A 13,914-nucleotide genomic window follows, 5' to 3' on the forward strand; every position below is an offset into this window, starting at 1 on the left:
ACGTGGGTAGGCTTTTCCCTTTGAGAGTGGGGAAGATTCCAACAAGGGGACATAGCTTCAGAATTGAGGGACAAAAGTTTAGGGGTAACATGAGGGGTAACTTCTTTACTCAGAGGGTGGTGGCTGTATGGAATGGGCTTCCGGTGGAGATGGTGAGGTCCAGAAACAGGAGGGAGATGTCGGAGATAGTCCAGGTATATTTAAGTGAAGAAGAGATATCGGAGGTCCTTCCTTCCCGCTGCTGTGAGACTGCACAACCAGCACTGCTCCCAACAGACCAGTCAACAGTAACAGTTAAGGAATACACTGTAAACTGATCACAATTTATACGTCTTTATTTTTATTTATAATGAATGTCTCCTGTTATCCACTTTGCTGCTGCAACACTGTAAATTTCCACGGTGTGGGACAATTAAATGAATTTATTTATTATCATTATTATTATTATTATTATTATTATTATCATCACAGGCGGCAGTCTAGGAATTTTATGGTCATCGATTCCCAGAACAGACTTGTTTAACATCTAAAAGAACCGAGGTGATTTAACTATATTCCCGGTGCTGGTGAAGGATTGATAGAATTTGTTCATTACTGACACGGAGCGGAACCGGAGCAGATTCTCAGCCACTGGTCTGCATCCCAGAGCGCGAAGAAAGGATAAAGTTTCTCCGTGAATTTATTCCCGGTGAAGGTGTGGAGATGGGACTTGGTGCCCGCATCGTAAAATGAAACTGTCCCGGACTCGTAACTGAGATAAACTCCCACCCTCCCGGGGATGGGACGGACGGGGAGACCAGATCGAGGGGAGGTGAATGCATCAAACTTGTCATCCCACCGCCCGATGCTCCAGACTCCAGTCTCCGGGGTCAGTGTGAACGTTCCCTCCCTCTCCATAGACTCTGCGGCGACTCCCAGACCCCAGCCCTCACTCCCCGCCACCTCCACCTCCCAGTAATGTCTCCCCGATGTGAATCCCTCCGATCCCAGCACACACACACCGCCTGTAAACCACTTCCCGGTGTCAGGGAGACTCCTCGGTGTCCCGGTCCGTCTCACCCTCTTCCGATCCTCAGACACCTCGAGCTGCGCATGCGCTGTTTCCACATCCAGGGTGACGGAGACTGGGGGGAGAAGCAGAGAATCAGAGAGTCCCCGGGGGTCGGGGGGAGACTCGGGCAGCGCGGCCCCGGGACCGGGGGAGAGGCCGCTCGGCCTCAGGCACAGGCGGGCGGACAACTGAAACCTTGCCCGGAGTTTTCTTTCCCCCTCCCCCTACCACGTAAGATGGACAACAGAAATCCTTCCCGGGTGTTTTCTCCCGCGGTTGAGGCGAGAGTTGTGGTATGTCGTGGGCAATTGGGAGAGAGGAGGTAGGAGAAATGGTGGGCGGATGGGTGTGCGGGCGTGAGATTGAGTGAAAATGGAGGCTTGATTGGCGGGACAGTTGAGGAGTTAAATGTCTACTGGAGGTAATTAAAAATGAGGTCGTTATATTTTGGTGATACAGGGGAAAGATGTGACTGTGCTGGAGAGAGTGCAAAGGAGATGCACCGGGAAGTTGCCTCCATTGGTTGCCTCCATTGGTTGCCTCCATTGGTTGCCTCCATTGGTTGCCTCCATTGGTTGCCTCCATTGGTTGCCTCCATTGGTTGCCTCCATGCTGATATGTCGTGGGCAAGCAGATGGAATTGGGAGAGAGGAGATAGGAGAAATGGTGGGCGGATGGGTGTGCGGGCGTGATATTGAGTGCTTTTGCTTATGGTGGTGAAAATGGGGGCTAGATTGGCGGGGCAGTTGAGGAGTTAAATGTTTACTGGAGGTAATTAAAAATGAGGAAAGATGTGACTGTGCTGGAGAGAGTGCAAAGGAGATTCACCGGAAAGTTGCCTCCATTGAAGGACTTGAATAATGCTGATTTGGAGACTTAGGAGAAGTTTACAAGTTTACGAGACACAGAGAGGGGGTAGTTAGTCAGATTCAGTTCCCCATCTTAATGGTACCAAAAACAAGGTTATTGGTTTAAAGTGAGAGGATGGAGTTTTAAAGAAGACTAGACCAAGTGGGCCCAAACCTCTACTGCATTGGTGCAGCACCCTCTCCTTCCACCCTCCCCCTACCCGCTCCCCTCCTCTAATCCTCCATCCCCCCACCCCACTCCTTCCACACAACCTCCCCTTCCAGCTTCCCCTCAATCCTACTCCATCCCCTTGAACCCCCCTTATGCTCCCTCCTCCACCCTCCCTCCCTCCCTCCCTCCCTAGGAGATAGATTTAAACTTTAAAATGTGAATAACTTAAAAAATATAACACTGATTTCAATGAAACTCCTTCCATTAGCACCAAAGGGACGACGGTGAGTAAGCTGGGCCTAAAATTGTTGTGCTATCGTGAACCGTTTTGGCTGTAGTTCAGGAACAAACAAACAAACAGGCGAGAGTTTTAGTACATAGATGTGAGGGATAAATCTCTTGCACAGAGAGTAGTTGATACCTGGAACATGCTCCCATTGGAGGAGGTGGAATCACTAACTTCAAGAGTCATTTAGACAGACAGTTGTACACGCGAGGTATATAAGGGCGTTGACGTGTTGTGAACCAATGGGATTGATGTAGGTGTGCAAAATGATCGGAATAGAGATAGTGGGTCGAAGGGTCCATTTCCCTGCAGTAGACTGGGACTGAATGAAGTGAATCACTGAGCCTTCACTGCCATCCGATACGGAGAATCCCAAAGGTCTACCATCCTCTGAGTGCAGAACTATCTTCTTATCTCTGTCCTATATAACCTACTGCCTATTCTGAGACGATAACCTCTGTTCTGGACACCTCAGGAAAGGGAAAGATCCTCCCATCATGCTGCCTGTTAAGTCGAGTAGAACTTTGTGTTTCACTGAGATCTCCTCACTTTCTCTTTAATATAGAACATAGACAATAGACACACGAGTAGGCCATTCGGCCCTTCGAGCCAACACCACCATTCAATATGTCATGGCTGATCATTCTCAATCAGTACCCCGTTCCTGCCTTCTCCCCATACCGCCTGACTCCGCTATCCTTAAGAGCTCTATCTAGCTCTCTCTTGAATGCGCTCAGAGAATTGGTCTCCACTGACTTCTGAGGCAGAAAACTCCACAGATTTACAACTATCCAACTGAAAATGTTTTTCCTCATCTCCATTCTTAATGGCCTACCCCTTATTCTTAAATTGTGGCCCCTTGTTCTGGACTCCCCCAAAGTTTTGAACATGTTTCCTGCCTCTAACGTGTCCAACCCTTTAATAATCTTATATGTTTCGATAAGATCCCCTCTCATCCTTCTAAATTCCAGTGTATACAAGCCTAGACACTCCAGTCTTTCAACATACGACAGTCCTGCCATTCCAGGAATTAACCTAGTAAACCTACGCTGCACACCCTCAATAGCATGAATATCCTTCCCCCAATAGAAACATACAGAACAGGTACACGCCCTTTGGCCCAGCATATCAGCGCCATCCATGATGCCTATGAACATAAATTAATCCCATTTGGTTGCACATGGCCCGTTTTCCTCTTTTCCTTGCCCGTGCCTATCCCACGTACCCTGTATTGGCTGTGTAAATACCTCTCAAACATCGGTGTGATCGCTGCTACTGCAGTGCCCCCTGGAAGCATATTCTTAGAAGTTAGGTGTACTTTTAAAAAGCCTTACAATCCTCCGTTAAATTTTCATTCTGTTTCCTTGAACATATGCCCTCTACGATTTACACCTTCTCATAATTTAAAATAATTCTATCAGTTTCCCTTCAGCCTTTGACAGTCCACATAAAACAAGCAAATGTATCCGACCTCTCCTAATAGCTAATGCCCTCTAATCCAGGCAGCATTCTGCTAAACCTCTTCTGCACATTTCCCAAGGCATCCACATTCTTCCTGCAAAGGGACAACCAGAACTGCACAAAATACTCCAAATTATGCCTAAGTCCTGCAAAGCTGAAATATAATTTCCTGACTCTTAGCGTATGTTACTAAATTGAGGAGGTTGTACCCACGAACAGGATTTTTTTCTTGTGAATGTGTTTAAGGGTATCTATGTCAGGCCGATGAAACTGTGCGTGCTTTTCCGAAACTAGATCTTGGGCCGAGATCTATCCGGTCTCGTTCTTACAATGCATCAGTATGGGGTTTGAGAAAGTCTGTGCGGCTCAAGGGTCCAACAGGGGGCAGACCTGAGTCAACCAGAGTCAACGATAGTCACTTACAGGTTAGGCAGGGCCCATGGCACAGATCTCCACAGGATGCCCTCGTATCCCCATGACAATACTGCTAATTCGTTGTTCATTATAATTTAATTCTGTTACTTCCAATTTCCTGACTACCGAGGTACGGGCAGTAGATTCTTTGGCGGATGGCGGGACTCGAGGATGGTCTGTTGCCTCCCTGGTGCCAGGGTTCAAGACATCACGGAGCGGCTTCAGAACATCCTAGCGAGGGAAGGTGATCAACCGGACGCAGTTGTGCACGTGGGCACGAACGACGTCAGGACGAGGAGGAAGGAGATACTGCAACGTGAGTTTAGAGAGTTAGGAAGAAGACTGAGAAGTAGGACGTCAAAGGTGGTTGTCTCTGGACTCCTACCTGTACCTCGTGCTGGTGAGGGCAGGAACAGAGAGATCGGGGATATGAATGTATGGCTGAGGGGCTGGTGCAGGGAGCAGGGATTTAGATTTCTAGACCACTGGGATCTCTTCTGGGGTAGGGGTGACCTGTACAAAAGGGACGGGTTACCCCTTAACAACAGGGGACCAACATTCTGGCAGGTAGGTTTGCTAGTGCTACAAGTGTGGCTTTAAACTAAGTAGTGGGGGGGAGGGGTTGACAAACTGGGAATATGAAGATGGAGTTAACGGGGAAGCGAATAGAGGAGAAATTGCAAAGGAATCTCGAATGAATGGGAAGGGAAGTTCGAGAAGGGATAAGAGAGTAAGGTCAGGGCCAATTGTGACCGGTGTGAGAGGGGAGGTGAATACCGAAATTAAAGTGTTGTATTTAAATGCGCGAAGTACAAAAAATGAAGTGGATGAGCCCGAGGCTTATTTAGACATTGGCAAGTATGATGTTGTGGGAATCACTGAGACATGGCTACAAGAGGGCCAGGGCTAGGAACTGAATATTCATGGGTATGCAACATATAGAAAAGACAGACAGGTGGGCAGAGGTGGTGGGGTCGCTCTGTTGGTGAGGAATGATATTCACTCCCTTGCAAGGGGTGACATAGAATCAGGAGATGTAGAATCAGTATGGATAGAAAAGAGGAATTGTAAGGGTAAAAAGACCCTAATGGGAGTTATCTACAGGCCCCCAAACAGTAGCCTCGACATAGGGTGCAAGTTGAATCAGGAGATAAAATTGGCTTGTCAAAAATGTAATGCTACGGTGGATATGGGAGATTTCAACATGCAGGTAGACTGGGAAAATCAGGTTGGTAATGGACCCCAGGAAAGAGAGTTTGTGGAGTGTCTCCGAGATGGATTCTTAGAACAGCTTGTACCGGAGCCTACTCGTGAGAAGGCATTTCTGGATTTAGTGCTGTGTAATGAACCTGATCTGATAAGGGGACTCGAGGTAAAAGAGCCATGAGGAGGCAGTGATCACAATATGATAAGTTTTACTCTACAAATTGAGAGGGAGAAGAGAAAATCGGAAGTGTCAGTATTACAGTATAGCAAAGGGGATTACAGAGGCATGAGGCAGGAACTGGCCAGAATTGACTGGAAGGAGGCCCTAGCAGGGAAGACGGTGGAACAGCAATGGCAGGTATTCCTGGGAATAATGCAGAAGTTGCAGGATCAATTTATCCCAAAGAGGAGGTAAGATTCTAAGGGGAGTAAGAGGCACCCGTGGCTGACAAGGGAAGTCAAGGACAGCATAAAAATAAAAGAGAAGATGTACAACCATGCAAAGAAGAGTGGGAAGCCAGAGGATTGGGACTCTTTTAAAGAGCAACAGAAGATGACTAAGAAAGCAATATGGGGAGAAAAGATGAAGTACGAGGGTAAACTAGCCAATTATATAAAGGAGGATAGTAAAAGCTTTTTTAAGTATGTAAAGAGGCCAGAGATCCTAGGGTGACGGAGGAACTGAAGGAAATCCACATTAGGCAGGAAATGGTGTTGGGTAGACTGATGGGACTGAAGGCTGATAAATCCTCAGGGCCTGATGGTCTGCATCCCAGAGTACTTAAGGAGGAGGCGCTAGAAATTGTAGACGCATTGGTGAACATTTACCAATGTTCTATAGATTCAGGATCAGTTCCTGTGGATTGGAGGGTAGCTAATGTTGTCCCACTTATTAAGAAAGGAGGGAGAGAAAAAATGGGAAATTATAGACCAGTTCATCTTACATCAGTGGTGGGGAAGATGCTGGAGTAAATTATAAAAGACAAAATTGCGGACCATTTGGATAGCAGTAACAGGATCGTTCCGTGTCAGCATGGATTTACGAAGGGGAAATCATGCTTGACTAATCTTCTGGAATTCTTTGAGGATGTAACTAGGAAAATGGACAGGGGAGAGCCGGTGGATGTGGTGTACCTTGACTTTCAGAAAGCCTTCGACAAGGTTCCACATAGGAGATTAGTGGGTAAAATTAGAGCACAAGGTATTGGAGGTAGGGTACTGACATGGATAGAAAATTGGTTGACAGACAGAAAGCAAAGAGTGGGGATAAATGGGCCCCTTTCAGAATGGCAGGCAGTAACTAGTGTGGTACCGCAAGGCTCGGTGCTGGGATCGCAGCTATTTACAATATACATTAATGACTTGGATGAAGGGATTAAAAGTACCATTAGCAAATTTGTAGATGATACAAAGCTTGGTGGTAGTGTGAACTGTGAGGAAGATGCTACGAGGTTGCAGGGTAACTTGGACAGGTTGTGTGAATGGGCGGATGCATGGCAGATGCAGTTTAATGTGGATAAGTGTGAGGTTATCCACTTTGGTGGTAAGAATAGGACGGCAGAGTATTATCTGAATAGTGTCAAGTTAGAAAAAGGGGACGTACAACGAGATCTGGGTGTCCTAGTGCATCAGTCACTGAAAGGAACCATGCAGGTACAGCATGCAGTGAAGAACGCCAATGGAATGTTGGCCTTCATAACAAGGGGAGTTGAGTATAGGAGCAAAGAGGTCCTTCTGCAGTTGTACAGGGCCCTAGTGAGACCACACCTGGAGTACTGTGTGCAGTTTTGTTCTCCAAATTTGAGGAAGGTTATTCTTGCTATTGAGGTCGTGCAGCGTAGGTTTACTAGGTTAATTCCCGGAATGGCGGGACTGTCATATGTTGAAAGGTATGTAGGTTAATTGACTGGGTAGATGTAAAAATTGTCCCTAGTGGGTGTAGGATAGTGTTAGTGTGCGGGGATCGCTGGGCGGCGCGGACTTGGTGGGCCGAAAAGGCCTGTTTCCGCGCTGTATATATATGATATGATATGATATGATGACTGGAGCGACTAGGCTTGTATACACTGGAATTTAGAAGGATGAGAGGGGATCTTATCGAAACGTATAAGATTATTAAGGGGTTGGACACGTTAGAGGCAGGAAACATGTTCCCAATGTTGGGGGAGTCCAGAACAAGAGGCCACAGTTTAAGAATAAGGGATAGCCCATTTAGAACTGAGATGAGGAAAACCTTTTCAGTCAGAGAGTTGTGAATCTGTGGAATTCTTTGCCTCCGAAGGCAGTGGAGGCCAATTCTCTGAATGCATTCCAGAGAGAGCTAGATAGAGCTCTTAAGGATAGCGGAGTCAGGGGAGAAGGCAGGGAAGGGGAACTGATTGAGAATGATCAGCCATGATCACATTGAATGGAGGTACTCGCTCGAAGGGCCGAATGGCCTCCTCCTGCACCTATTGTCTATTGTCTATCGTGCTCCTGTGTTACCTGTGTTCCAGGATCTAACATCTCCAGCTGACCATGTGTGCGTGAGGCTTCTCAGTCAGTGGGTTGGTGCAGGAATGAAACTCCAATTACCGTTCAGTGTTTTATCCTGGCCAATCTTTGCATCACATAAAAACATCAATGTGTTCCGCAAACCAAGTGAAATAAGTGCACATGCTTTACCTTGTTTAAAGGAGTCAAACGTTTCTATCAATTCTGCCTTCAACAAAAAGAGGTGGTTGAATTTTTCAGCCGTTATGGCACCATCTGTCACTGACAATGAATTCACCTCATCACTAATCCTGCAAATATTAAATAGCTGATTACAAATTGTGCATTGATGTTTATGAGGAAATATGTTTCATGCAGAGTTTCAGTGAAGAACATGCCCTACCTTCGCTTGCAAACAGCTTCCTCCTGAAATAAATAAAACACAAGACTGAATTGACCGAGAAGGAACCACTCAGAGCACGAATTTCACCCAGATTATTACCTGTTAAAAATTTCCATTTCTCCACTCTCACCCTCACTGACACACAGAGAAGAATAATGATATTGCAGACATAGAACCGATGAAGGAAGTATAAAAATTATTTTAAAAATTACACGATGCTGACAGGATAGTCTGGACAGGGTGTGCGTTTCAGCCGAATAAGGGGTAGGCCATTTAGAACGGAGATCAGGAAAAACATTTTCAGTCAGAGAGTTGTGAATCTATGGAATTCTCTGCCTCAGAAGGCAGTGGAGGCCAATTTTCTGGATGCTTTCAAGAGAGATCTAGATAGAGCTCTTAAGGATAGCGGAGTCAGGGGGTATGGGGAGAAGGCAGGAATGGGGTACTGATTGAGAATGATCAGCCATGATCACATTGAATGGAGTTGCTGGCTCGAAGGGCTGCATGGTCTACTTCTGCACTTGTTGTCTATTGTCAATTGAATATGATGTTAGTGATGTGTGGGAAGGAACTGCAGATGCATAGACAATAGACAACATAGTTGAATTTGTTTCAAATATATCAGATGCCATTTTGTGACGGTGCACATTTATAGAAGCAAATTTAAATAGACTTCCTTACCTCTAGAAATTTCACGCTGTCTTTTTGTTCCATCCGTTCCTGTAAACGCAGGACTTCCTCCTGAATAGAATTTAAATTCTCTTGAATCTCCCGAAGATTTTTCTCCATTAGATTTAGAATCCGCTCCTCATCTTCACGGATATCTTTGAGGAAGTACTTTTCTTTCTCAGTGATAATCTGGTGCAGTTCAGCAAACTGGGATGTGACATGGGACTGAAGGCTGTGCGACTCTTCCTGTCAAATGAATGCTGAAGATTAACTTAATATATTTCTGTTTTGTTTTTGCTTACAGAATAAGTGACTATATAGCCCATCAGCGCCCGGTTCTCAGAATTATCTAATCAATCAAATTCTCTCCCATTTTCCTGAAACAAATGGGACAACGGAAGGATATAGGTGGAGACAGGAAGACAAAGGGAGATCTGGGAAGGGGGAGGGGAAGAGAGGGACAGGGGAATTATCTAAAGTTGGAGAAGTCAATGTTCATACCACTGGGCTGCAGGCTGCCCAGGCGAAATTTCACAAAATTTCAGCTATTTTTTCTGCTGCTCCAGATGGCAACCTATTTACATCGGCGAAACCATATAACCATATAACAATTACAGCACGGAAACAGGCCCGTTCGGCCCTACCAGTCCACGCCGACCACTTTCTCTGACCTAGTCTCATCTACCTGCTCTCAGACCATAACCCTCCAATCCCCTCCCATCCATATACCTATCCAATTTACTCTTAAATAATAAAATCGAGCCTGCCTCCACCACTTCCACCGGAAGCTCATTCCACACAGCCACCACCCTCTGAGTAAAGAAGTTACCCCTCATGTTACCCCTAAACCTTTGTCCCTTATTTCTGAAGTTATGTCCCCTTGTTGGAATCTTCCCCACTCTCAAAGGGAAAAGCCTACCCACGTCAACTCTGTCCGTCCCTCTTAAAATTTTTAAAACCTCTATCAAACTCGGGCTCGGCGATCGCTTCGCTCAACACCTGCGCTCGGTCCGAGTTAACCAATCTGATCTCCCGGTGGCTGAGCACTTCAACTCCCCCTCCCAGTCTGACCTTTCTGTCATGGGCATCCTCCAGTGCCATAGTGAGGCCCACCGGAAATTTGAGGAACAGCACCTCATATTTCGCCTGGACAGCCTGCAGCCCAGTGGTATAAACATTGACTTCTCCAACTTTAGATAGTTCCTCTATCCCTCTCTTCCCCTCCCCCTTCCCAGGTCTCCCTCTATCTTCCTGTCTCCACCCATATCCTTCCTTTGTCCCACCCCCTGACATCAGTCTGAAGAAGGGTCTCGATCCGAAACGTTGCCCATTCCTTCTCTCCTGAGATGCTGCCTGACCTGCTGAGTTACTCCAGCATTTTGTGATTAAATACTTCCTTGCATAATCGGTGATTATTCAAAGTCTAAGGCGGTTCGCAGAGCTACCACAGTAATCCATTATATCAAATATTCGGCCGCACATCCCTTTTCCCGAGACTCTCATTCGGAATGAGGATCTCGACCAGAAACGTCACCCATTCCTTCACTCCAGAGATGCTGCCTGACCCATCGAGTTGCTCCAGTTTATTGCGCCCATTCATTCATGCGCTACACAGGGTCAATTACAGCAGCAAATTTATCCAGTCTATCCCTTATGCATTAAATGGGGGATAAACTGCACAACACCAGAAACTCCGCACAGAGTGGACAAGGTCCCACATAGGAGATTAGTGGGCAAAATTAGAGCACATGGTATTGGGGGTAGGGTACTGACATGGATAGAAAATTGGTTGACAGGCAGAAAGCAAAGAGTGGGGATAAATGGGTCCCTTTCAGAATGGCAGGCAGTGACTAGTGTGGTACCGCAAGGCTCGGTGCTGGGACCGCAGCTATTTACAATATACATTCATGACTTGGATGAAGGGATTAAAAGTACCATTAGCAAATTTGCAGATGATACAAAGCTGGGTGGTAGTGCGAACTGTGAGGAAGATGCTATGAGGTTGCAGGATGACTTGGACAGGTTGTGTGAGTGGGCGGATGCATGGCAGATGCAGTTTAATGTGGATAAGTGTGAGGCTATCCACTTTGGTGGTAAGAATAGGAAGGCAGATTATTATCTGAATGGTGTCAAGTTAGGAAAAGGGGACGTACAACGAGATCTGGGTGTCCTAGTGCATCAGTCACTGAGAGGAAGCATGCAGGTACAGCAGGCAGTGAAGAAAGCCAATGGAATGTTGGCCTTCATAACAAGAGTATAGGAGCAAAGTGGACCTTCTGCAGTTGTACAGGGCCCTAGTGAGACCGCACCTGGAGTACTGTATGCAGTTTTGGTCTCCAAATTTGAGGAAGGATATTCTTGCTATTGAGGGCGTCCAGCGCAGGTTTACTGGGTTAATTCCCGGAATGGCGGGACTGTCGTATTTTGAAAGACTGGAGCGACTAGGCCTGTATACACTGGAATTTAGAAGGATGAGAGGGGATCTTATCGAAACATATAAGATTATTAAGGGGTTGGACACGTTAGAGGCAGGAAACATGGTCCCAGTGTTGGGGGAGTCTAGAATCAGGGGCCACAGTTTAAGAATAAGGGGTAGGCAATTTAGAACAGAGATGAGGGAAAAAAAATTCTGTCAGAGTTGTGAATCTGTGGAATTCTATGCCTCTGAAGGCAGTGGAGGCCAATTCTCTGAATGCATTCAAGAGAGAGCTAGATAGAGCTCTAAAGGTTAGCAGAGTTATGGGGTATGGGGAGAAGGCAGGAATGGGGTACTGATTGTGAATGATCAGCCATGATCACATTGGATGGCGGTGTTGGCTCGAAGGGCCTCCTGCACCTATTGTCTATTATCTATTACAGCAGCAAATTTATCCAGTCTATCCCTTATGCATTAAATGGGGGGAAAACTACACAATACCAGAAACTCCGCACAGAGTGGCCTTACCCGAACTCCGGAAATCTTCCCCTTCTGCAGCCGCTCCATTTCCTCCAACTCTGACTTCTTTTTGGTGAGAGATTGTACGGAAGATTTAACCTGATCCTGGGATCAGAGAGCAAAGGGGGTTAGACAATGACGAATCAAGCAGGTGAACGAGTGGCCATAGTGCGTTTTATTTTACCTTGCGCATTTCAACAGCTTCCCGAAGCGGCATGAAGTTGTGAGACTTGTGTTCCCGCGCGTCTCTGCAGATCAGGCAGATCAGTTTCTGATCAGTTTCGCAAAACAGCTTCAGTTCTTCCTCGTGTTCCTCGCAGCGAAGTTTACTTTCTTTGCGCGGCGGATTCAGGCTCAGTGTTCGAGCTTTCTCAGCCAGTCTCGCCAAGGCCCGACTCACCCTGAGGGTGCGGTCTACAAACTGCTCTCTACATTCCGGGCAGGAGTTTCTCGCCTCCCGGTCCCAACTCTGTGTGATACAGGAGCGGCAGAAGTAGTGGCCGCACTCCAGTGCCACCGGATCGGTGAAGAAATCCAGGCAGATGGGACAAACTGCCTCCTCGGTCCAACTCTCGACCTGGTCTTTCGCAGCCATCTTTACTCCGCCACTTCCTGGTTCAAAATGGGAGTGTCCACTGCGCACGCTGCCGTCTGGGGAATGAATGTTATTTGTAGACAACAGAGTCTACAAATAAGAAATAAGAAAAGGTAAATAAGAAAAAATGTCAAGCTTTATAATTATTTACTGGGTATGAATTGGGACCCCATTGGAATAAAACGTAAGTTTAATGTTCATGGTTAGTAAAAATATTTTTAAAATTTAAATCCTGATTTTAATGCTAAATCTGAGTGAGGCATTGTTCTTTAGTGCTGGGGGAGGGAATGGTGGGAGGCAGAGGGATTAAAGACATTTCAGGTCAGCAAGGGTTACAGAGGAATGTCAGAAGACTGAGGTCATGGGTAAGGGGGTTACCCACAAGACCACTACTAGCAGTAAATAGCGGCTTTAATAGCCTGATATTAAAGATTGTAACATTGTCTGTTTGTCATAAAAATATTATGATAAGACTAATTTTGTAAGGTGGTATCTGATTAAAATATCTAATTTTATTGGTTTGCCTTTTTATAACATATTTTCCTCCATGTTTTGACCTGATATTTACTAAGACAAATAAATATCATTAAAAATATAATGTTTTCCTTTTTAGTTTTAGTTTTGGCAGTCTCATTTTATGTTACTGAAATGCAAATTCGCACATTTTTCTTAGAGGTTCCCGTAGTTCATTACCGTATTTCCCGTAGTTCATTACCGTATATACGCTCAATATAGTTAAAACAATCATCAGTCAAGATTTTGAAAACATTTGGTATATATGTGTACTTTGTGGTTACTGAAACTAATACAAATTAACAGTTTAAAAAACTGCATACATGAATAAATATTATTGCATACATGCATTTCTTAATATTTATATAATTTTTTTGTAACAAAATGTGTATGTAACAATAAAAACGTATGTGTAAATTTTGTTCATGTCTTGCGGCTCTCAAACATCTGAACTTTATCGTATGTGGCTCTTACATTAAGCAAGTTTGGCCACCCCTGCAATAGACAATAGGTGCAGGAGGAGGCCATTCGGCCCTTCGAGCCAGCACCGCCATTCATTGTGATCATGGCTGATCGTCCACAATCAATAACCCGTGCCTGCCTTCTCCCCATATCCCCTGATGCCACTAGTCCCTGGAGCTCTATCTAACTCTCTCTTAAATCCATCCAGTGATTTGGCTTCCACTGCCCTCTATTTCAGATTCCATCCGGTTGCTTTAGGAAAGATGTGACCTGCCGGCAGAATTTTTACACCTCCTTTTTCAGGAGATGTCAGTGTCAAGTCTAGGTGGCCTTTCGGCCCATCGAGTCAAGGCTAATCATTAACCATCCATTTACATTAAGCCTGCACCGCGACTCCAAGACGGGCCTCACTGGTCAATAGACAATA

The 13,914-nt window shown here is 45.7% G+C and overlaps 1 protein-coding gene across 1 annotated transcript; it reads right to left on the reverse strand.

Moving 5' to 3' along the window:
- Positions 1-591: 591 nt before the first annotated feature.
- On the reverse strand, positions 592-12,512 carry LOC144602807 (zinc-binding protein A33-like). The gene is made up of 6 exons (XM_078415931.1): positions 12,102-12,512; positions 11,927-12,022; positions 8,995-9,228; positions 8,314-8,336; positions 8,103-8,221; positions 592-1,124 (listed from the first exon to the last, which is right to left on the reverse strand). The coding sequence occupies exons 1-6, from the start codon at positions 12,510-12,512 to the stop codon at positions 592-594; spliced, it is 1,416 nt and encodes a 471-aa protein (XP_078272057.1).
- Positions 12,513-13,914: the final 1,402 nt, after the last annotated feature.

The sequence above is a fragment of the Rhinoraja longicauda genome, chromosome 19 (genome assembly GCF_053455715.1).
Source record: "Rhinoraja longicauda isolate Sanriku21f chromosome 19, sRhiLon1.1, whole genome shotgun sequence".
NCBI lineage: Eukaryota > Metazoa > Chordata > Chondrichthyes > Rajiformes > Arhynchobatidae > Rhinoraja > Rhinoraja longicauda.